This window comes from Galeopterus variegatus, unplaced genomic scaffold, assembly GCF_000696425.1.
Source record: "Galeopterus variegatus unplaced genomic scaffold, G_variegatus-3.0.2 Scaffold3726, whole genome shotgun sequence".
In the NCBI taxonomy this organism is placed as follows: Eukaryota; Metazoa; Chordata; class Mammalia; order Dermoptera; family Cynocephalidae; genus Galeopterus; species Galeopterus variegatus.
In genome coordinates, this window is record NW_007729837.1 from 11,339 (window position 1) to 34,498 (window position 23,160).

A 23,160-nucleotide genomic window follows, 5' to 3' on the forward strand; every position below is an offset into this window, starting at 1 on the left:
AACTGAGTTGGGACTTGGGATGAAAAGGCCCCCTTTGGGGCCAGTGACAGGCCAGTACTAGAAGAATTGTGGGTCTGCCTTGGAGCTTGACAGTAGCTCCCTGCACCCGAGAACAGCAGGGGGCATGTATTGTCTCTAAACCGAGTTGGGACTTGGGATGAAAAGGCCCCCTTTGGGGCCAGTGACAGGCCAGTACTAGAAGAACTTATGGCAAGTGTGTCCTCTCCCCTCCTCCAGGCTTCCCATTCTCCAAGGAGGGACAGTTGCTTTCCTGGTACCCTCTCTGTCCATGCTCTCCCTTCCCGCCTGGAAGTGCCCCGAGTGGACACTCAATGCCAGCCTTGTGAACACCAGCTCTCCTGAATTCACTGAGGAGTGGCAGAAGAGGATCCGAGAGGTACGGGGCAAGGGGGGCGGGTGGGAGGAGTGCAAAGGGCACAGCAGGGCTCCTGAGGTCATTCATCTGCTCAACGTTCATTACTCAACTCCCCGCCAGGCAGGATCCTGGGCTTTAAGACACCACAGTAGATATGAGAGCAAGGGTCCTGCCCTCACGGAACTAACATTCTAGTGTGTGCATGTGGTGGGGCAGGCGGGAGGGAGAGAGAGAAATGCTCCAATAAGTAAATGGAGAAGGAAAATCCCAGGGGGTCATAAGTGCAAGGAAGAAAATAAAACAGGGCGAAGAGCAAGAGAGTGATTGGGGCTGCTGGGGTGGAAAGGATGGAGATTCAAAACAGGCTTTCTTGGGAACACTCTGGCACATTTCAAGGAGGAAGAGCTCAATCATTTCTTCAGCCAGTCCCAGGAGGCGGAGAGGGTAAGGAACAGTACTCCTGTTCTATATTAATTGATCAGATGTCATTAGTTGAGCACCTGCCAGGTGCCAAGCATTGTGCTCAGTGCTGGGACTACAAAGAGGAGAGAGACCCATCATGGTGATGATGATGGTGATGATGATAGTAGCAACAGATCATGGTTACTGAGCAGTTGGAGTTTTCCAGGAATGCTACTACAAGTTTTCCATAGATGTACACGTGCCACATTGACAAATGTCCATAGTAGGCTTGCATTAATGGGGAGACCAACATGCAGGACCAGGGCTCAGCACCATTCTGTTAGTGGGTACTGCCTGCTCAGTCTACCCACTTTGGACACTTGTGCCCCTCTGCTTACCTAACATGAAGCCTGACCCTTGCTGAATTCAATTGTATCATCAGGGGAAAGGAACTGGTGGCCTGAAAGCAGGCTCTGAAATTTGGCAGTGTTCCAGGTTGGCTTCTCTAAAATGGTACAGAAGGAAGTCAGCACACTCAGGACTCCTGGCAGAGAGATCAGCCACACCCTCAGGAACAGTAGATTGAGAGCTTTCAACTCTAGCATCTTTTCCCAAAGTGGGTGGGTGGAGTGGTGCCTCGTGGGTGGGGTGCAGTTGTAGATGGTATGATATGAGAGAATGAAGGTCACTTGAGATCTTCAGGAAGACCAAACCATCTCCTTTTCAGCTCAATCTTAAACAGCTAGGCCTGGAGCATCTGTGCTTGGGCTGGCCAGACCTATGCCAGGGACCACCTCCTCTGGAGCAGGAGTAACTACACAATCACAGTATGGTGATGGGGTTCCAGTACAATGTTTGCTCAGGCACGAACACAGTCCTCATTTATCTCCAGCACCAACCCTCCCAAGCTCACTGAAACTGGACTGAGATCTTCCTAAATTCAGGTCTATGGACCTAGAGCAGGTGGGCTCTTTGGATATCTGAGAGCCAAGCTAACAAGCCTTAGACCAGTCAAGGCCCATCCTGAAATTCTCCTTGATCCATATTTAGCATCCTTCTAGCCTCATTTCTGCAACAATTGTCATTTCCCTGTATATGACATGCAGAAGAGGAAGTGGGAAGACAGAGGAAACAACAATAGCCAGATTCCTATTCCTGCCCATATTTGACCAGTGAGAAGGAACAGAACTGACAGTGCATCTCACTGCATAGCAATACTATTGTGTGTTTGGTAATATTGCGCCAATGTTAATTCTCACTTCTTTCCAATTTGAACTGGTACCTTTTAAAATAAAATTTTTTATTTTAAGTTTAACAAGCATACATAAAAGAACACAATTAACTTGCACAAGCTGAGCTTAGTCGTGTAACCCAGCTCAAGAAACAGAACCTTACCAACACCCCAGAAGCCCCACGGTGCCTCCCTCCAACGCTCCTCCCACGGGGGTACCGCTCCCCTGACTTCCAGCATCACAGAGTGGTTTTGCCTGTCAGTGCACTTTGTATGTGGAACTACACAGTATGTATTCATTTGTGTCTGACTTCTTTCATTCGACATTACATGTCTGCAAGATTCTTCCACGTTGTTATGTGTAGTGGTAGATTATTTTCTTTGCTGAATAACGTTTTGTATATAAATACAGCAATTTACCTCTTCTATGTTATCCAAACTGTGTTTATTGGTGGTTTCTGGTTATTTGCTGTTGTAAATAGTGCTGCTGTGAATATTTGTGTACCTGTCTTTAGGTGAACATATATATGTACTTCCATTGAATATACACCTAGGAGTGGAATCATTGGGTCATAGGGTGTGCATGTGTCCACCTTTAGTAAGCACTACCAAATACTGCCAAAAGTGGATGTTCCAATTTATGGTGTCACCAGTAGTATATATATGTACTTCCATTGAATATACACCTAGGAGTGGAATCATTGGGTCATAGGGTGTGCGTGTGTCCACCTTTAGTAAGCACTACCAAATACTGCCAAAAGTGGATGTTCCAATTTATGGTGTCACCAGTAGTGTGGGAGTTCCAGTTATGTTCCATTCTTACCAACATTTTCTGTCTTTTTCATTTTAGCCATTCCGGTGGGGAACTTTTATTATTTTTATGATGCTACTGAGTGATTTTTTTTTAAAGGAATTTGTTTTTAATTGTACATATTTATGGGGTACAGAGTTCTATTTCAGAACATGTATACAATTTGTGATGATCAAGTCGGGGTAATTAGCATATTCATAATCATAAAACTTTATCCTTTCTTTGTGATGTGAACATTTGAACTCTTTTCTTTTAGCCATTTGAGAGCACACAATAAATAATTGTTAATTGTGATGCCTAGGACTATATTTACAACAAGAACTTAATTTTCTTATCTAGCTGTAATTTTGTGCCCATTAACACCAATCGTTCCCTGCCTCTAGTAACCACAATTTTACTCTCTACTTCTAAAAGTTCAATTCATTTTTTTATCTCCCACGTACAAATGAGGACTTGCAATGTTTATCTTTCCGTGCCTTGTTTCACTTAACATAAATGATGCCACAAATGACAGGATTTCATTCTTTTTCATGGCTGAGTAGTATTCCATTGTGTATATACACATTTTTTTTTTTTATCATTCATCTTTTGATTCCATATCTTGGCTATTAGGAATAGAGCTGCAGTAAACATGGGGGTGCAGATATCTATTTGGTATGCTCATTTCCTTTCCTTTAAATAAATACCCAGCAGTGGGATTGCTGGGTGATATGGTAGTTCTATCTTCTGTTTTTTAAGGAAACTCCATACAATTTCCATGACAGCCATACTAATTTACATTACCACCAACAGTGTATAAGAATTCCCTTTTCTCCACGCCCTTACTAACATTTGTTAGTTTTTGTCTTTTTGATAATAGCCATTCTAACTGGGCTGAAATGATATGTAATTGTGGTTTTGATTTGCATTTCCCTGATGATTAGTGTTGCCGAGCATTTTTTCAAATACCTGTTGGCCATGTGTATGTTTTTTTTTTGAGAAATATCAGTTTTAAATTGGATTATTTATTTATTTATTTTTATTTTTTGCTGTTAAGTTGTTTGACTTCTTTGTGTATTCTGGATATTAACCCTTGTCAGATGAATAGTTTGCAAAAATATTTTCTCCCATTCGCTGGTTGCCTCTTTGTTCTGTTAATTATTTCTTTTGCTGTGCAGAAGATTTAATCCCATATGTCTATTTGTGCTTTTGTTGCCTGTGCATTAGAAGTCTTCTCCATAAAATTTTTGCCCAGACCAATGTGTTGGAGTGTTAATCCTATGTTTTCTCCTAATAGTTTTATAGTTTCAGATCTTACACTTAAAACTTTAACCCATTGTGAGTCAATTTTGGTACATGGTGAGATATAGGAGTCTAATTTCCTTCTTTTTGCATGTAGATATCCAGTTTTCCCAGCATCATTTATTGAAGAGGCTGTTCTTTCCCCAATATATATTTTTGGCTCTGTTGTCAAAAATCAGTTGGCTATATATATATATGTGGCTTTATTTCTGGGTTCTCTATTCTGTTCCATTGGTCTATGTGTCTGTTTTTATGCCAGTACCATTTTGTTTTAATTACTATAGCTTTGTAGTACATTTTGAAGTCAGATAATGTAATATCTCCAGCTTTGTTCTGTTTGCTCAGGGTTGCTTTGGCTATTCAGGGTCTTTTGTGGTTCCATATAAATTTTAGTATTGTTTTTTCTATTTCAGTGAATAATATCATTGGTATTTTGATAGGAGTTGCATTAAATTCCTTTGAGTTGTACGATCATTTTTGATGATATTAATTATTCTAATCCATGAACATGGATTGTCTTTCCATTTTTTTGGTGTCCTCTTTTCTTTCTTTCATCAGTGTTTTGTAGTTTTCATTGTAGAGATTTTTCACCTCCTTGGTTAAATTTATTCCTGAGTATTTTTTGGGGGTAGGGAGGGAGGCTAGCTGTTGTAAATGGAATTTCTTTCTTGATTTCTTTTTCAAATAGTTCATTGTTGATGTATAGAAATGCTACTGATTTTTGTATTTTGATTTTGTATCCTATAACTTTACTGAACTCATTATCAGTTCTAAGATACTGGTGGAGTCTATAGGTTTATATATATACACACACACACACGTAAGATCATGTCATCTGCAAACTTTTTCCAATTTGGATGCCCTTTATTCCTATCTCTTGCCTAATTGCTCTGGTGAGAACTTCCAGTACTGTGTTAAATAGGAGTGGTGAGAGTGGCCATCCTTGTCTTGTCCTGTTTGTAGACGAAAAGCTTTCAACTTTATTCAGTATGATGTTAGCTGTAGTTTTCTCATTTATGGCCTTTATTGTGTTGAGATATTTTCCTTCTATACCTAATTTGTTGAGACGTTTTATCATGAAAGATGTTTAATTGTTATCAAATGCTTTTTCAGCGTCTATTGAGATGATCATATGGTTTTGTCCATCATTTTATTGATGGTATAGCACATTTATTGATTTGTGTATGTTAAACCATTCTTGCATCCATTCACAAGGATACAGTCCTCACAATTTAATCACCTCCTAACAACCCCACCTTTCAAATACCGTAATTGCATTTCCCACCCCCTTAGCACCGATCCAATGGGGATTGAGTTTCCAATACATAAATTTCCAGAGGACACATTAATTCACAGCAGTAGGGATATGAGAAATATGAAAAAACAAGGAAACATAACACTCCAAAATGAATGCAGTAAGTTTCCATTACTAGACCCCAAAGAAGACAAAATCTATGAAATGCCTAAAAAAGGAATTTCAAATACTATTCTTAAGAAAACTCATCAAGATGCATATACAACACAACAAAATCAGAAAAACAATTCATAACCTGAAGGAGAAATTTGACAAAGAGACAGATATCATAAAAAAGAACCAAGAAGAAATCTTGAAACTAAAGAATTCATTAAATAAAATTTAAAAAAAAATACAATCAAGAGCTTAAACAACAGGCTAGATCAAGCAGAAGAAAGAATTTCTGAACTTGAATTCAGGTCACTTTTGAAATAACCTAGTTGGATGAAAAAAAAAATAAAGAGAGAGCAAGAGAAGAATAAAAAAGAAGGAAGAAAGCCTATACGATCTATGGTACAACTTTACAAACATCTGTATTGTGGGTGTTCCAGGAGGGGAAGAGAAGAGGAAAGGCATCAAAAACCTATTTAATGAAATAATAGTTGAAAACTTCCCAATTATTGGGAGCAATATGAACTTTCAGATCCAAGAGGCTCAAAAATCTCCAAACAGATTTAACCCAAAAATGTCCTCTCTGAGACACATTATAGTCAGATTGTCAAAAGTAAAAGACAAGAAGAGAATTCTAAAACAGCAAGAGAAAAGCATCAATCACCTATAGGAAAATCTCCATCAGACTGAAAGCAGATTTCTCAGCAGAAACCTTATAAGCCAAGAGAAAGTAGGATGATATATTCACAGTGCTGAAACAAACAAACAAACAAACAAACAAAAAACCCCCAAAAAACTGCCAGCCAAGAATCCTGTACTCAGCAAAGCTATCCTTCAGAAATGAAGGAGAAATAGTGTTTTTCCCAGACAAACATAAACTAAGGGAATTCATCACCACTAGACCAGCCCTACAAGAAATTCTTAAGGGAGTCCTATATCTGGAAGCAGATGAATGATAACTACCATCATGATATCACACAAAAGAATAAAACTCACTGGTAGAGCAGATATGCAAATGAGAAAGAGAAATAAATTACATCTTATCACAAACAAGATAGAAGGGAGGGATCATCAGGGGAATGGAAAAAATACCCTGAAGGCATTTCAAAGATCTTTGAGGCTGCGCCTCCTATCATAGGCCCAAAGGAGATAGAATGATTTTGGAGAACAGACCTGAGGTGACCTCCAGGGGTTCACTGCTGAAAACCACCTTGGGATGCTGCTCCTTGCACTTCAGGTGCTCCAGCTGCTTCGGCTGCTCCAGATGCCCCACCTGTAACTAAATTGACCCTAGGTGCTTCTCAAACTGCTGCTTTGGAAGATATAGGCCAGAAATGTTGGTGGCATTCACATGGTATTAAGTCTGCAGGATCGCAGAATGTAAGAGCTTGTGGAAGCATCACACCCAGCTTTCAAAGAACGTGTGGAAAAGTCCTGGGGCTCAGGAAGAGATCTGTTGCAGGAGTGTAATCACTGCAGAGAGCCTTCACTAGAGCAATGCTGAGCAGAAACGTGGGGTCAGAGTTGTGGCAGAGAACCCCCACCAAGGTCATGCCTAGTGGAGCCAGGGGAATGGGACTACCATGGAGACCCAGAATTGTAGCGCTACCAGAGTGGAACACCAGCCTGAGAGAGCTGAAGCATGGGCTGAACCCAGGATAGCCATAGGAGTGGGACTGCCCAAGGACAAGGAGGCCCAACCCCCAGACCAGTGTGCAGAGGATGCCAAATGTGGAATCAAGGGAGATTATGTGACAGCTTTGAGATTGGATGCCTACCATGCCGGACTTGTGTAGCACCTTTCACCCCTTTCTTGTGGCCTATTTCCCCCTTTTTAAATGGGAATATGTACCCTCTGCCTGTCCCACCACTGCATCTTGGCAGTAGGTAACTTGTTTAATTTCACAGATGAGACATTGGACTTTGAGCTAAGACAAGTTAAGACTTGGGGATGGAGTGGATGTATTTACCTGTGAGAAGGACCTGAACTTTGGAAGCTGGGGGTGGAATGCTATGGGTTAAATGTGTCTCCCGATAGTTCGTTTATTGGAAACTTGATCCCCATTGTTTCAGTATTAAGAGGGTGGGAAATCCAATTATGGTATTTGAAAGGTGGGGCCTTTAAGAGGTGATTAGATTCTGAGGAACATGCCCTAATGAATGGAGCGTGGATTAATGGGCGTGGTTCTCTTTACAAGGAGAGCGTGTGAGATGTTTAGCTCACTCTTGTTCACACCTTTCTCACTATGTGTTACCAAGTCAGCACCAAGAAAAAGGCCCTCACCAAGATTTGTTCCCTAGACCTTGGAGTTCCCAGCCTCCAAACTGTAAGAAATGAACTTCATTTCTTTATAAATTATCTAGTTTCAGGTATTCTGTTATAAACAACAGAAATGAACTAATACACCTACGTTGATGTCTGGGCATCTGGTTGAACAGTTGCTTCTTCTTTTCTTCTGGAGTAGCTTTTGAAGGGAGAAATTCTTTCCTGTGAATGTGTTCTGTAGTCAGTAGGACAGGGTGTTTTAGGTTTGGCTCTGGTTGAGCACAGTAGTGTAGTCTCTGTGTGGTTTCTTCAGCTGTATTCAGCACTGGAGTTGTTTGTGATGCCTCCATGGTCTAGGCCCTAGGATGGTCGGCAGCTTCTTGATGGAGTGGGTGCCACTGGCTAGAGTTGCTAAGGTTGTAGGTGGGACCTTGAGCTCCTGGGAGATGTGCTGATGTGCTCAGTGCTTCCTCAGCTGAAGTGGGCGACCCTGGATGGGGTTGCTGTTGGGATTTCAGGGTTCTGGAAGAGACGCTGTGGTAATTGGATGTTCCTAAAGTAGGTGGGGTCACCGGGGTAGTGGATGGAACATTGGACCCTTGGGAGAAGCACTGTAGCTCCTCAGCTGGAGTGGCCATCCCTGGGGGGAGTTGGCTGGGGCTGCATCCAGGACCTGCATCCAGGAGGCACTGGGTCATTCTGATTCTCCTCAGCTAAAATAGGTGACACTGGGTGGAGTTGCTGGGGTCATGGGCAAGATCTCATGACCCTGGAAGAAGGATTGGGGTGCTCTGTAGCTCCTCAGTTGAAGTGGGTCTGGGCAGGCTTGAAATTGCTGCAGCTAGAATCTTGTGCTCCTGAGAGAGATGCTGGGTGCTCTGAAGCTCATCAACTAGAGTGGGCCACTCTGGGAAAGATTGCTGTAGTTGTGGCCAAAGCTCTGTGCCCCCAAGAGAGATGCTGGATTGCTCTGCAGGTCTGTAGCTGGAGTGGGACACCCTGGGTCAGGTTGCTGGGGTCATGGGCAGGACCCTGCATCTCCAGGAGAGATGCTGGATTGCTCTGCAGCTCCTCGGCTGGTGTGGGTCACTCTGTATGAGGCTACTGGGGTTGTGAACAGGCCCCTGTACCCCCAAAAGAGATGCTGGGGTGCTCCTCAGCTGGAATGGGCCACTCTGGGTGAGGCTGCTGGGGTTGTGGATGGGACCCTGCACCCCCAAGAGAGATGCTGGGTTGCCCTGCATCTGCTCAGCTGGGATGGGTGGCTCTGGTCACCTCTGGTCAGCCATCTTGAACTGTCTCCCCCTAATGAGTGACTCAGAGTTAACTCTAATTTTCCCTTCTCAGCTCATAGTTCTACTTTGCCTCCTTGGGTCATTTTTTTTCTAGCTTACCATATTGACTTGTGACTGGAGTTCAATATTGCAATATAAGCTTTATTAGATATCATCCTTTCCACGGTTTTCATTTTATCGAGTACCACATAAATGATCTGTGAACTCGTAATTGTCCTGACCCATCTTAACCTAACACAAATGCTCCAGCAACAGACCATGTCCTAAAATGCACCAGTGTCCCATTAGGAATTGGCCACCTTCACAGAGCTCACTCCTCATGGTTCGTCATGCAGCCAAGTACACGCTGGGTCCAGTTTTATTACGACAACATTGGGTGTGTTCCAGTCTGGTGGAGTCTACTCTGATACCAGCATCCCTCATCCCAGAATGAAGATATATCTAGAAATATTGCTAAGAAATAATTTTATTTCCAACTTACTTTAAACATAAAGGGAAAACGTCTCATCATTTGGTCCAGGAATTGATCTGGTGGCTCCAGTTCTTTCTGCTGCCATCTTTCTTTTTCCCTGCTGGGAGCCCCTCTTAGCCCTTGCCCCTTTCAGAGGAGGAGTTTTTGAGTCCTTCTCGGCTGTTCTTCAAAGACAGGGCAGCACAAGCCATTATAACCTCTTCATGTGCCCTTCCCCAAGAACGCTGGGAGCCCCTCTTAGCCCTTGCCCCTTTCAGAGGAGGAGTTTTTGAGTCCTTCTCGGCTATTCTTCAAAGACAGGGCAGCACAAGCATCGCCATTATAACCTCTTCATGTGCCCTTCCCCAAGAACTTTTTTTTTTTTTTTTTAAAGATGACAGGTAAGGGGATCTTAACCCTTGACTTGGTGTTGTCAGCACCACGCTCAGCCAGTGAGCAAACCGGCCATCCCTATATGGGATCCGAACCCGGGGCCTTGGTGTTATCAGCACCGCACTCTCCCGAGTGAGCCACGGGCCGGCCCCCCCAAGAACTTTCAAATGATGTAGTAAGTAAATGGTAACTGGGTCCTCTCTATGGGGTAGGATGTGTCTTGAAAATACTGGACTTTCCAATCCAGCCCATAAATACCATTGGAATTACAATAAGTGAAATTAAATTGATATTATTTCTACTTTAGAGAACACAATCAAATCCCTAGTCATGGGTAAATAGGGTTTCCTTACCTCCTCATTTCTCAACTTATCCCTTAGAAACTGCGCCACTGGCGACTTGTTCTTGTAACCCCTTGTGTTTAGCTTTACCGTACACTGTCCTACCCTAGAAAGCCAGCCCTTAAAGATTTTACTGCTTTTGAGAAGTGATATGAAATATAAAAAGATCACTTGATATTGTATTTCTTGGTCCACTCTTGCCCCACTTATGCTGTGAAAAGTGATCCTTGCGCTGTTGATATGTAAGTTGATAGTCATGTTGGTGGGTAATCTGAGTTGCCAGTCTTTTTACAGTCGTCTGGGCCAGAGCTTCAGCTGCAGAATAGACAAGGCTCAAACCAGAAACACTGTCAATACCAGTTTAAAACATCTTAAAATTTCCCACGCACTGTGAGTTGTCAGCAGGGGCAGTCTGCCAGCTCTGTGATGGGCCATATACCCTCAAGGTATATTCTCCCACCAAAGGCACGTGAGCCCGTTGCTGTTGGCAATCTGGACCACTCTGGGCAACACAGTGGCTCCAGATGGAGATGGGTATTGTGTTGTCTGTAAGCCCACATGTGTCCGGCTTGTGGCCCAAGGTGTCATCTCGTGGACTCTAGTGATGACATTCAATGTCACACTTCCCTCCTCTTTTAAGACTAAAGGGCAGCAACATGAATGACCAGTATCTGACATTTGACTATACAGTCTTGTCCCACAAAAGGGGAGAAATTTAAACAGAGCCTTCTGTGATTCACTTGCCAGATTAGTCCATTTGCTAAGGCCCAAGGTCTGTATAATTACAGAGGGAATAATTGCAGATATTATCGTGTGCACGGCTGCCACATCACTCAGACCTCGGACCGTTGGCCTGACTTGGATTTGCCCTACTTCTTCCACCAGGGGCCTCCCGTCGGCTGGGAAGAATGCTATGCTCTCCAGTCCCAGCCTTTCTCAGTTAATCAAGCGGCACCTTCAGTAAGACGCCAGCTAGTACTTTGAATTCAAAGATTCATACAGTGGGACCCAAGTCTGTTTCTGGAGTTAGATTATCCCTTGAGGTTGTGTCTACTTTAGAGAGGGGACTATTACTTGCTCATGGATCCTATGAAACCCTCCTGTGTACCTGCCTTTTTTTTCTCCCCTATTTTCCTTTAATTAGCAAATTTTGTTGATCGAACTATTTTTTATTTGAATGTATTTCTGATATCATTCAAGACAAGATTGGGATCACTGATCTTAGAGTTATTTGATGCCATTCAGTAGCGGTCTAATCCCCAAAAGACCACTAATCCTAGTACCAGATTACTTTGTAATGGTCTTTCAAAAAGATTCTTCTGGTTGAGTGGCTGTCTCAGGCCACATGTACACCAAAAGCCCCTTGGCAGTGCTGAACACCTGCCTCTGCCAGGTCAGTTCTCATTAGCATAGACTGTATCATCGACACTTCTGAGAGCTCAGGAGCCCTGGGCTTGCGAGGACACAATAGACCAGTCTGAGCCATACCTTGTGAATTTCTGCCAGAACCATCTGCTATTCTTCTCCACTTTTGAAAGCTGCCTTTTTGCATCTACCTGTGCTCTGGCAGATAGTCCAAAAGTGTACCCAGATGTGGGTGGACTCAATAATCTCAAGTCCCTGTGCTTCCTTTTTATCTCAGGGTGGACCCAGAGTGATCAGTGATTTTTTTTTTTTTCCCTTTTTGTCTTTTTTACTGACTGGCAACGGGATTGCAACCCTCGGTGTCGCACCCGCACCGTGCTCAGCCAGTGAGCGGGAACCAGTCTCCACATTGGATCCGAACCCTCGGCGGGAGTGCCACCGTGCTCCCAAGCAGCGCACTCTCCAGTGCGCCACCGGGCCGGCCCGATCAGTGATTTTTAATCTTTAAAAAACTGTTCCATGTAGCTCCAGACCAAGATATATCTAAGACCTTCACCTGTCAAGCTGGCAGGCCGTGGAGCTTCACCAGGTTGGCCAATCTCAGAATGCCATGTGTTGCTCCACCTTTTCCAAGTCAGGATGTATTTCTTTAGGGATGCCTATTCACATTCTATCATCAATAGAATGAATAGAATCACAGTACACATGTACTTGTATTTTTGTTTTATTTACTATTGTTTTTTTTTAATGTTGTTCACATGGAGCCTATACTTAGCTTTGGTATATTCAAATTAAAACTAAGCATCTGCTCTGCTAAATGCTAGGGGCAGGGTTTCCCTACATGCAGCCCTACTGAGAACTACAATTCCTTATGCAGGAATCTATTGCCTTCATACTGCCCAAGAAGAAGGATCTATTTAATCTGTTTTTACTCCTACCTAAGCACTTCTGCTCAAATCCTTCCTGTGTTCTAATGCAGCATCAGCCTCCAACACTGCAATGGCACAACTCACAAACCGTCACTGCATTCAGAAGTTATCCAGTGTTTTGAGGACACTGGGCAAAAGTTATGGGGAAGAATGTCCCTGTGGCCTGAACAGTATTAATAGTGAGATTGAATGTTTATGGATATGGGTCATGCCGAGCCTGCACTGAGCACTGGATCCCAAGTGACAGAGACATCTATATACTCTTTCATTTATTTGCTATTTATTTTTCTGCTTGTGATATATGGAGTCCTCTAAAGCAGGAGTCAGCAAACTATGGCACTTGGATCACATCCAACCTATGTCCTATTTTTTACTGCTCAGGAACTAAGAATGTTTTTTATTGTTTTATTTTTAAGAGATTGTTTTAAAAAAAGGAATATGAGATAGAAACCACATATGACCTACAGAATCTAAAATATTTACTACCTGGCCTTTCATAGAAAGAGTTTGCCAACCCCTGCTGACCTCTAAAACACAGGGCAGGGGTTCCTCTCACCCAGGTCTAAGGGAGTCGCCTCTGCTGTTTTTCCTACATTGCCCCCACGCGTCCTACACAGTGAGCCACAAACCCACTCTTGTCTATAATATTTTAGCTCCCTCTGCTGGTCCAATGTTTTTCACCAGTGCTGTAACAAGAGAAAGTTCTTGCAAGTTTCAACCTTGTTTCATTAATCGATTGACTGATTGGTTTAATTCCCTGTGGCAGCCTGTTGGGATGGAATGTGGATTCTCCATGCTTTGCTGAGTAATGTTTATCTATACACATCTCAACTCTTGAAACCACTGATGGTCCGCAGACCCGCTGTATATGACAATACCAGCCACAGGAAAATAACAATGTGAATATAGGACCAGGAGGCATGGTAGTACTCGCTGGGATACAAAGAAGTAATGGGAAGGAAAAAGTTAGCAATGATTCTGTCTTGAGGAAACAGTGGTGGCAGAAAAAGCAGAAAACTGTGGGAAGAGATGGCAAGTTCAGTTTTTAACACATTAGACCAATTTAAACTCCACCGTCCAGTGTCATGGTACTATGGGGTAACATAGACCCCACTCACACTACCAATACAAGAAAATGCTGGATGAGGTATAATTTTGGATGCATACCTGAGCTTAAAACCAAGGTAAAGCCTCACTTTCTAGAAACAAAGGTGGAAAGTATAGCCAGATTGATGGTGCTTTTTATGGTGGGGTGAGAAATCAGACCCAGATATGCGACCAAAGTCTAGGAGTTTGGGTGTTAATGATCTACTGGAGTTTTTTTTTTTTTTTCCCCATATAAAGGTGACCAGTAAGGGGATCTTAACCCTTGACTTGGTGTTGTCAGCACCATGCTCAGCCAGTGAGCGAACCAGCCATCCCTATATGGGATCCGAACCCATGGCCTTGGTGTTATCAGCACTGCACTCTCCCGAGTGAGCCACGGGCCAGCCCTCTACTGGAGTTCTAAAAGTATATCTCCTTCAGTGAATGTGGGCCTATCATGCCTCTACCCATCGTCCCAGGGAATTAACAAGGATGCTTTTTATTCTGCCCAGGAATCTGTGGGAAGTATTGGAACATAGGTTTGCACGATAAATAAAAACTCCAGTTCTGCAACATATATGGGTGTGGTAGAAGGATTCTCAAGCTCCGAATTAAAGTAAAAATGGCTCCTGTCAACGAAATACCTGCGGTTCTCAGCAGAATAAAATATGAAATCATTCTTTAAGGATACGTCCACATTCCAGGGCATGCAGGAGTTCCATAGGAAAAAACAACCTCCCCTGAAGATGAGCTCACAAATATAAATTTCACTTTTACATAAGGAAATAATGTATTATGAGAAGGAATAAACAGAAACAAGAGATAATAGAATAATTTGAAAGAGGATATTAAATCAATATGTTTAAACTAAATTAAGAGAATCAAGAAGCAATAGAAACCACAATACAAAAGAAGATAAAATGAAGTAAAAACAGGGAAATTGAAAATAGAACCATATAGAACTTTAGTAATGAAAATATAGTTATTGCAACTTAAAATTCATTTAATGGGTTAAACAGCATTTAGACACAGCTAAAAAGAGATTAATGAACTGAAAGACTAGCTAAGGAAATAATCCAGAATGCAGCACAGAGAGATAAAAAGATGGGAAATGTGAAATAGAAGATAAGAAATGTGGAGCTAGAAAGAGAAGCCCAGTGTGCATCTAATAGGAATTCCTGAAGATGGTAATAGAGAAGATGCAAATGTCGCAGTGTTGGAAGAGACATAATGGCTGATATTTTAGAACAAATGAAAGATACTCAGATTGAAAAATACTCTCATTGAAATATCACATTAAAATACTAAGATTGAAAAAAAGCACAAGTCCCAAGTGGAATAAATAAAAGTAAGCCACAACCAGACACATTGTAATGAAACTGCAATAACAAATACAAAGAGAAAATCCTAAAAGCAACAAGAAAGAAAAGAAAAATTAACTATAGGGCCGGCCTGTGGCTCACTCGGGAGAGTGCAGTGCTGATAACACCAAGGCCCCGGGTTTGGATCCCATATAGGGATGGCCGGTTGGCTCGCTGCCTGAGCATGGTGCTGACAACACCAAGCCAAGGGTTAAGATCCCCTTACCGGTCATCTTTAAAAAAAAAAAAAAAAAAAATTAACTATAAAAGAATAGCAGTTGGACATTTTGCAGCTTTCTCAGTGGCAATAGCCAAAGGTAGAAGACAATGGAATATTTTCAAAATGCTAAGAGAAAATATTATTATCCTAGAATTCTGTCCCCAACTGTAGAATTCCATATCATACAAGATTGATGGCAAAATAATGAAATTTTTCATGTAAACAAAGACTGAGATAGTTTATCGGTCAGAATCCTTTGCTGAGTTAACTGCTAAGAGATATTTTTCAGGAAAAAGGAAATTAGATCTTGAATAAAGGAGGGGTGGGAAAGAAGCAACCGTGAGGAAAGGAACATATGGTAAAAATACAGGTGAATTAGTCAGCTCAGACTGCCATATCAAAATAATGTAGACTGCACGGCTTAAACAACAGAAGTTTAGTTTCTCACAGTTCTGGAGGCTGGAAGTCTGAGATCAGAGTTCCAGGGTGGTTGGGTTCTGGTGAGGGCTCTCTTCCTGGCTTGCAGACAGCTGCCTTCTAGCTATGTCCTCACATGCCTTTCCTTGGTGCATGCACGGGGTTGGGGATGGGGGAAGGTAAGGGGTGAGATGGCGGTGGAGAGAGAGAGAGACTTTTTTTTCCTTGTAAGGGCACTAATCCCATCATGGAGGCCTCACCCTCATGACCTCATCTAAACCCATGGCCCTATCTCCAGATACCATCACACTAGGGACTAGGGCTTCAACATATGAATTTGGGGGGACAAAGACATTCAATCCATAGCATTAGGTAAATCTAAATAAGCTCTGACTGTAGGAAAATGTAATAAAATTCACAATAATGACCAATGACAATGGAAAAACAAACAACAAACAAGCATTTGACAACAATAGCATGGAAATCAGAAGATGGGATAGAGGTTAAAGTTTTGTAAGGTCATTGTGTTATTTTGGATGAGACTAGAAAATTTATTTAACTATAGGTTTTGTTACGTGAAGTGTTCAAATTAAAAAGCTACAAATAACTTCTAAAAGAATAAAAGTAGAAGGTATAACATCCAAACCAGTAAAATAAAAAAGGGAAAGTAACATAAAATTAATCAATCCAGTGGATCAGGGGTTGGCAAACTATAGTCCAGGAGCCAGCTCTGGCTCATCACCTGTTTTTGAACGGCCCATGAGTTAAGAATGGTTTTATATTTTGAACTGTTTTAAAAAATCAAAAGAAGAATAATATTTCATGACACATCAAAATTATATGAAATTCAAATTTCAGTGTCTGTAAATGGAGTTTTATTGGAACACAGCTATATTCATTTGTTCACAGCTGTCAAGAAAAGTTGCAACAGCATGCATGGCCCACAGAGCCTGAAATACTGTCTGGTCCTTCACAGAAAAAGTTTGTGGACTCCTGCAATGGAAAGTAGGAAACAGAGAAAAATAAAGCAGCAAGACGTTCAGTACATTACTGAGCGATGCTAATGTTACAAGTCATTGTCACCATCATTACTATGATTAATAAATAATTTTGAGGCCTATTTCCTGGAAAGCTTCATATTAAGTGAAAATGTCCAATAGGCAGTTGGAAGTAGACTGGAGAGAGGTGCAAGATCAGAGCTCTTCTTCCCTCCATTCCTTTAGGATCCAGCTTCACCCCTGAACGCCTCGGAATGCACCACTAGAGGTGACCACGTTTAGCAGAGGGCTGGCCCAGGCCCACGGTCCTGCTGCGAGCTTTGGGGTGCCTGACCTCCACGCTTCCCCTTTAGTTGCAGGGTGCCATCATGGTTGCTTCCTGTGTCCAGATGCTCGTGGGCTTCTCAGGCCTCATGGGCTTTCTCATGCGCTTCATCGGCCCCTTGACCATTACTCCGACCATCTCCCTGGTGGCCCTGCCTCTCTTCGATTCTGTGGGCAGTAACGCTGGGATCCACTGGGGGATTTCTGCCATGTAAGTCCTCTCTGGGGAGGGAGTGCCTTCTGAGTTCTCTTTGGTGGAAGATCACCCAATAGGAATATTATTCTCCTATGAGGAGTCCCAGATATTGGCAAACTCTTATGGTTTACCATTACTTTCATGAACATTATCATACCTTAAAAAGCATTAAAGTTGCTACTTATAATTCATTATTACTGCTAGCTATTATCTCATTAGCATGTACAGACAATGAGTTGATGAGTATAAGAATACTTAATGTTCACAAAAAGTTGATCCTGCCAGCCGCCTGCCGACTAGGCTTTTGTTGAGCAAGTGTCTGTAAACCCCTGGCACCTGGGAAGGGTGCAAAGACATGGCCTCAGCTCTTAAGCATGTTATAGTCTAAGAGAGAGATAAGACTGGGATCTGAGTACCTCTAACACCAGGAGGTAGCAATGTGGGTCGTGGGGTGCTGTGCGCATGCAGGAGAGGGGGCGGTGGCAGCCAGCTGGGAGGATCGGGAAGGCTCCGTGGGAAAAGAGGACTCAAGCGTTTCCACTGAGCTTTGAAGGGACTTGGGGATGACACTGGGCACTCTCATTCACTCTGCCCCTTGTGGTCTGAGGTGAGGTGTGAGACCATCGGACCCGCAGAATGACCTGGCAGATGAGATGGTCCTGCCTTTGGTCTCAGTGGCTCTAACTGCTGGGTCTATCCAGCTGCCAACAGCTATTTCTCTTAGACCCTCCAGAAATAATAGTGTCCTTTCCCACTGTTCCTCTTGCACCACCAGCAGCTTCTGAAAGGGGACAGTTTTACCTTTTCAGAGATGGCAGGGCTCTGCCTGTGCTGCAGAGTCCACTGGTCCAGGAGACACGTGGTGGCTCAGCTTCCCCGACCACCCCAGAGCCTCTGCGACACTTGCTCAGGACGATCCCCAGCTCACCGGGTCGAGTGTGGTTGTTTCTGTTTCAGGACCATCTTTCTCATCGTGCTGTTTTCTCAGTACCTGAAAAATGTTGCGGTGCCCGTGCCTGTTTGTGGAGGAGAGAAGAAGTGTCACATCTCCAAATTGTACCTGTTCCAGGTCTTCCCTGTAAGAAGCACCCCCACCCCGTTCCATTCTTTGCCGAGTCACCTAGAGAGTGCCCCTCTCCATGCCTAAATGGCTCCCAAACCAAATGCTCCCCCATCTCAGGAGAAGGCCCCTGGCTGTGGGTGGAATCGAGGTCATCCCTAGATGCTCCTCTCTCAGGAGCAGAGAATCCTGCCCCAGGTTGCTCTGGGACCAGTGTGGGATGGCCTTCTCATGTGACCCAGCCCATCCTCACAGCAAGGTACTGGGGAGACAGCCAGGTGTGCCTCTAATTACATAAAACGAGGGCCCGAGGGCACCTGGGCTCGGCCAAGTTGCTAAGATCAGTGTCTTTTCTCAGTGTCTCATGGGCAGTTCAGGTGCCCTGTGATGGTGATGGCACCCCCCTTTGCAGAGCCTTCTCTGTTGTGTGTGTAGCTGCCAACCACATACATATGTTTTCAGGTTTAATTTAACCTCAAACTGTATTTCTCTTTGTAAAAAATACTATCACGTAACAATCTCATTGCTCCTCAACAACCCTGCAGGTCAGTGATCCTAAAATTCAGTGTGCATAAGAATCACTTAGGGGCTTTGCTAAAAATATAGATTTCTGGGGTCCCACCCACAGAGATTTAAAATCTATGTATCTGAGGAACTCATTCTCAGAAACCCTGTGCCAGGCTCTGCAAAACCATGATTGTAATTCCATTGCTCAGATGAGGAAACTGAGGCTCAGAGAGCTTGCTCTAAGGTCATGTGGTCAGCAAACATGGAAGGTGAGCCAGATTGTAATCCTCCTGCCCAGGGCTGTGCCCAATTTACTGCACATTTCTGCCCCGACTTGACACAAAGTCTCCCCGGAGTTTATTTTCTCCCGTTTCTAGCCTGTGCCTTTAATGTGATGATGTGTCCATTGACACACCAGAGTTTTCCAGTGACTATTGTTACTGGAAGGGCAGGGGACTCTTCCTCATTTCAAAGGGCTCTCCTGCATCCCTCCTCTGCCACCCCTAGGGGAGGAAGGCAGGTGAGGGGCAGGCTGAGTGGAACGTGAGTGGGGTCTCCCCCTGCAGGTGCTGCTGGCCCTCTCCATCTCGTGGCTCCTCTGCTTCCTGCTGACTGTCACCAATGCCCTCCCTTCAGCCCCTACAGCCTATGGGCACCTGGCCCGCACTGACACCAAGAGCAGCATCCTGAGCCAGGCGCCCTGGTTTCGCTTCCCTTACCCAGGTAATGAGAGGCGGGACGCTCCTTCTTGCCCGGGACACATGTTTCCTGGGACTGTCCTTGGGGCCCAGGGCACTGGATGGGGAGTTGAGTTGATCAGGGACAGGCTCCTCTTCCCAGGCCTACATCAGAGCTGGGCTACCCCTCTCATCCCTCGTCCACATTGCTCAGAACCCATAAGCCTGGGGTTCTGGGAGGGAAGAGAGAGAGCTCCTGACCTCCAGCCAGACCTTCGATGGATCTCACACAAAGCAGGCATGGCATTGAATTAGAATATTTCTGGGGAGACCAGGCCAAGGGCATCCCTTAGGTCACTTCTGGTCTCCTTTCCCCATGGTTCTTGGCTCAGGGTGTCTAAGGTTCCTGAGAGGGCTGCCTGGCCTTCTGCACTGTGGACCTCGGGCCTCCCAGAGGAAGTCTCAGCTTCCAAAAGCTTCGAGGCCTTCCCAGGCAGAGGCTGGTGGCTGGCTCTTTGTGTGCACAGGGGCCTCAAGCTCTGGGCTTCTGACCCACCTCAGGGAGCAATGATAGCAGAGGAATCTGAGCCAGAGCCTCTGGTTGGTGACAAGGGTTGGAAGACACCCTGTCCAGTCTTTAAAGACTTCCAGAGACCCCTCTGGTGAAGAACTTATTTAGGGATCAGCAGCCTCTTACCCTCTGAATGAACATTCCTCTGCATTGCATTTCCAGGCCAGTGGGGCCTCCCCACCATCAGCCTGGCTGGGGTCTTTGGGATCATCGCAGGGGTGATCTCTTCCATGGTGGAATCGGTAGGTGATTATCATGCCTGTGCCAGGATGGTGGGGGCCCCACCCCCTCCGAAGCATGCCATCAACCGCGGCATTGGCATCGAGGGTCTTGGCTGCCTGCTGGCAGGTGCCTGGGGGACAGGCAATGGCACCACCTCCTTCAGCCAGAACATTGGGGCGCTGGGCATCACCAGGGTAAGGCTGCTGATGGAGGCTCCTGGGGACAGCTGGGCACCTGACTCTGCCACCCCAAGTATTAGTTTCAAATTGCCACCATAACAAGTTATCTCAGACTTAGTAGCTTCCAACAACCCACATTTATTATCTTACCAATCTGGAGGTCAGAAGTCAGACACGGGTCTTGGGGAACTAAAATTGAGGTGTTGGCAGGGCCGTGTTCCTTCCTGGAGACTCTAGGGGGGGATCCATTTCCTTGCCTTTTCCATCCTCTAGAGGCGGCCACATCCCTTGGCTGTGGCCCCTTTCTTCCTCTTCAACGCCAGAAACATTACATCTCTCTGACCTTTCTTCTATAGTCACCTCTTCTTCTACCCACAGCCAGGACACATTGTCAACTTTTAAGGATTCATGTAATTAGACCGGGCCCACCTGGATAATCCAGGCTACTCTCCCCATCTTAAGGTTCTTAAGTCAATCACATCCACAAAGTTCCTTTTGCCATGCAAAGTACCATATTCACAGGTTTGGTAATTATGACGTGGACATCTTTGAGGGGCCAGAATTCTGCCTCCCACACTTGACCTTTGGTGTGGCAATTCCACAGGCAGTAAGTCTATCCTGGGACTGGCAGGTGCCACTGGCTTTCCAAGCACTGAAGAAAGTCCTTATTTTCTGAAGTTTGGGTGGGAGATCCATTACCTCCAGCCCAGCCCTGTGCTGGAGATCCAAACCTGAATACTCCACTGTGCCCTGGCCAGCCCCACCTAAGGTCCCAAAGGTGCCCCACATTCAGTGGCCTCTGTGAAGCTAGCACATTCTCTGTCCTGGAATCCTTGTCTTAGTGAGCTCACCCAGTCACCCACATCATGTGTAACTTCTCACTGTCCTGCGCTTTCACTGCGGAGTTCTATTTTCCAAACATCCCTCTACGCTTCCCACCCTCTTTTCTCTGTCCCCAGTGCCCCAGCTTTATCGTTTCTTGCCTGGATGCTGCAGTGGGCCCTCATATCTTCTTTTCCCAGGATCTTGCCCGTCTCTAATCCATCTACCTCATGTCTGCCCAAAGATCTTTCTAGAACCCTATTCTGATTAGAATAGTCTCTACTTAAAATTTCTTCATAGCTCCCCATTTTCCACTGTAAAGCTCCATAAGGTCAACAAGAATTCTTCAGGATAGTGCATTCTAAGATGATTTAGAAAAAATAGTATTATTATGGTGCTTCCACAGGCTTCAGTGCATCTATGCAGTGGTTTCCAGCAAATCCTATAAGTTCTGGAAAAATACAGATTCTCCCCCATGGACACGCACCACCTTGCATTTTCTTATAGCTCCCTCAGTGGATCTGACATGCAGCCTGGTGGTGTTGCAACTTTCTGGCATCAGATCTGTCCTGCTCTGTACCCTCCCTCATCTCTGGCACACACCTGGAGCTAAAGTCTGTGAGCGAATAGCTGAGCCAGCACCCACCCCTACAGCAAGTCCTGCGTTCTGTGACACCGTGGACTCTTTGATACCTGCCCAAGGTTTCAAAGCCTTTAGTGCAGGTGAGGGGAGTGTTTTTCTACAGGAGAGCCACTGGCCCACACAGAAATATAACAGGAGAGGGCTACATACCGTAAGTATAAAGAGGCAAATGCATCCTTTCCTCTTAAAGGGAACAAATCTCATGCAAAACAGAAAATTATATCAAATAAGCAGAACAAACATTTCCTTGATGTATAATTTCTAAACTAAGGCCCTTCAGAGAAGAGGGAAGAAGCAAGAAAGACAGACACATAGACACAGAACAGGCTACAAGTCAAGTAGGGGACTTCGATGAGCCCTGAAAGAGGCGCAGGTGCGAAGACCACTTGCTTTTATGGACTCACACCTCCTCCTTGTGGCCTTTTAAGGCATTGCTTAGTGTTGCTTCTGCTGTGATGAGCTCCGGACACTTGGTTCTCCCCATGTGTGGGAGGAAATCAGGCTGAAGGACAGAGATCTTCCAGTCACTTCTCTGGGATGTCACGGTTCTCGGCCCAGATGTTAATCCTGAAGCCAAGAGGCCCAGGGCTGCATGAGAAGTGTGGTGGTGGTAGGACTGGGGATGACTGCTGTCTTTGTGAGCGCATCAGCGTGTCCAAAAGGCATTGGCTGAGCCAGAAAAATCGATCTTTTGTGCTTGTAGTCATGTCTTTGTTCTCATAGTTAGTTGTCAGGGTTGTAAACAAAACAAAACGTTCTTTTGATGTGGCAAGAATTTTTTTTTAAAGAATTTCTAATGAAGACAGTTAAATAAATAAGCTCTTAGACTAGAAAGAGAAAATAAACAAAGGCAGAATCTGCTACTTTACCACTGTATTAATGGGCTTCAGTTGACATTAGAGTATCTTTTAAAAAAATCTAATTGTGGTAAAAGACACGTACTATAAAATGTATTATCATAACCATTTTTAAGTAGTGTTAAGAATATCCACATTGATGCACAACAGATCTCCAGAACTTTTTCCTCTCACAAAACTGAAACTACATTAGAGTGCCGTTTAAGGATTGGTAGTAGACCCAAATGTGAGAAACAGATTCAGGAACTACCTAAATTCATTCACTGACGACAGACTCATGATGGGACCTTAAGACAAGAACATTTACAGTACAGTCCTAACTTTTGAGAATGATACCACATGCCTCAAAGTCAGGTGTCATTTGCCTTAAGACAATTTTTTTAGAGCATTTTTAGGTTCACAACAAAACTGAGAAGAAAGGTAAAGAGATTTCCCGTATACAGATTTGCTGCCACACAGGCATAGACCCCCATT

General features: G+C 44.2%; 1 protein-coding gene across 1 annotated transcript in view; it reads left to right on the forward strand.

The window, feature by feature from the left end:
- Window positions 1–240: 240 nt before the first annotated feature.
- The window catches only part of LOC103601410 (solute carrier family 23 member 2-like), a 28,545-nt gene continuing 5,625 nt past the window's right edge, over window positions 241–23,160 (forward strand). Inside the window, 5 exon segments of the mRNA XM_008585814.1 lie at window positions 241–397; window positions 16,982–17,163; window positions 18,106–18,226; window positions 19,282–19,438; window positions 20,126–20,379. Coding sequence (XP_008584036.1) covers window positions 290–397; window positions 16,982–17,163; window positions 18,106–18,226; window positions 19,282–19,438; window positions 20,126–20,379 — 822 coding nt within the window. The 5' untranslated portion in view covers window positions 241–289.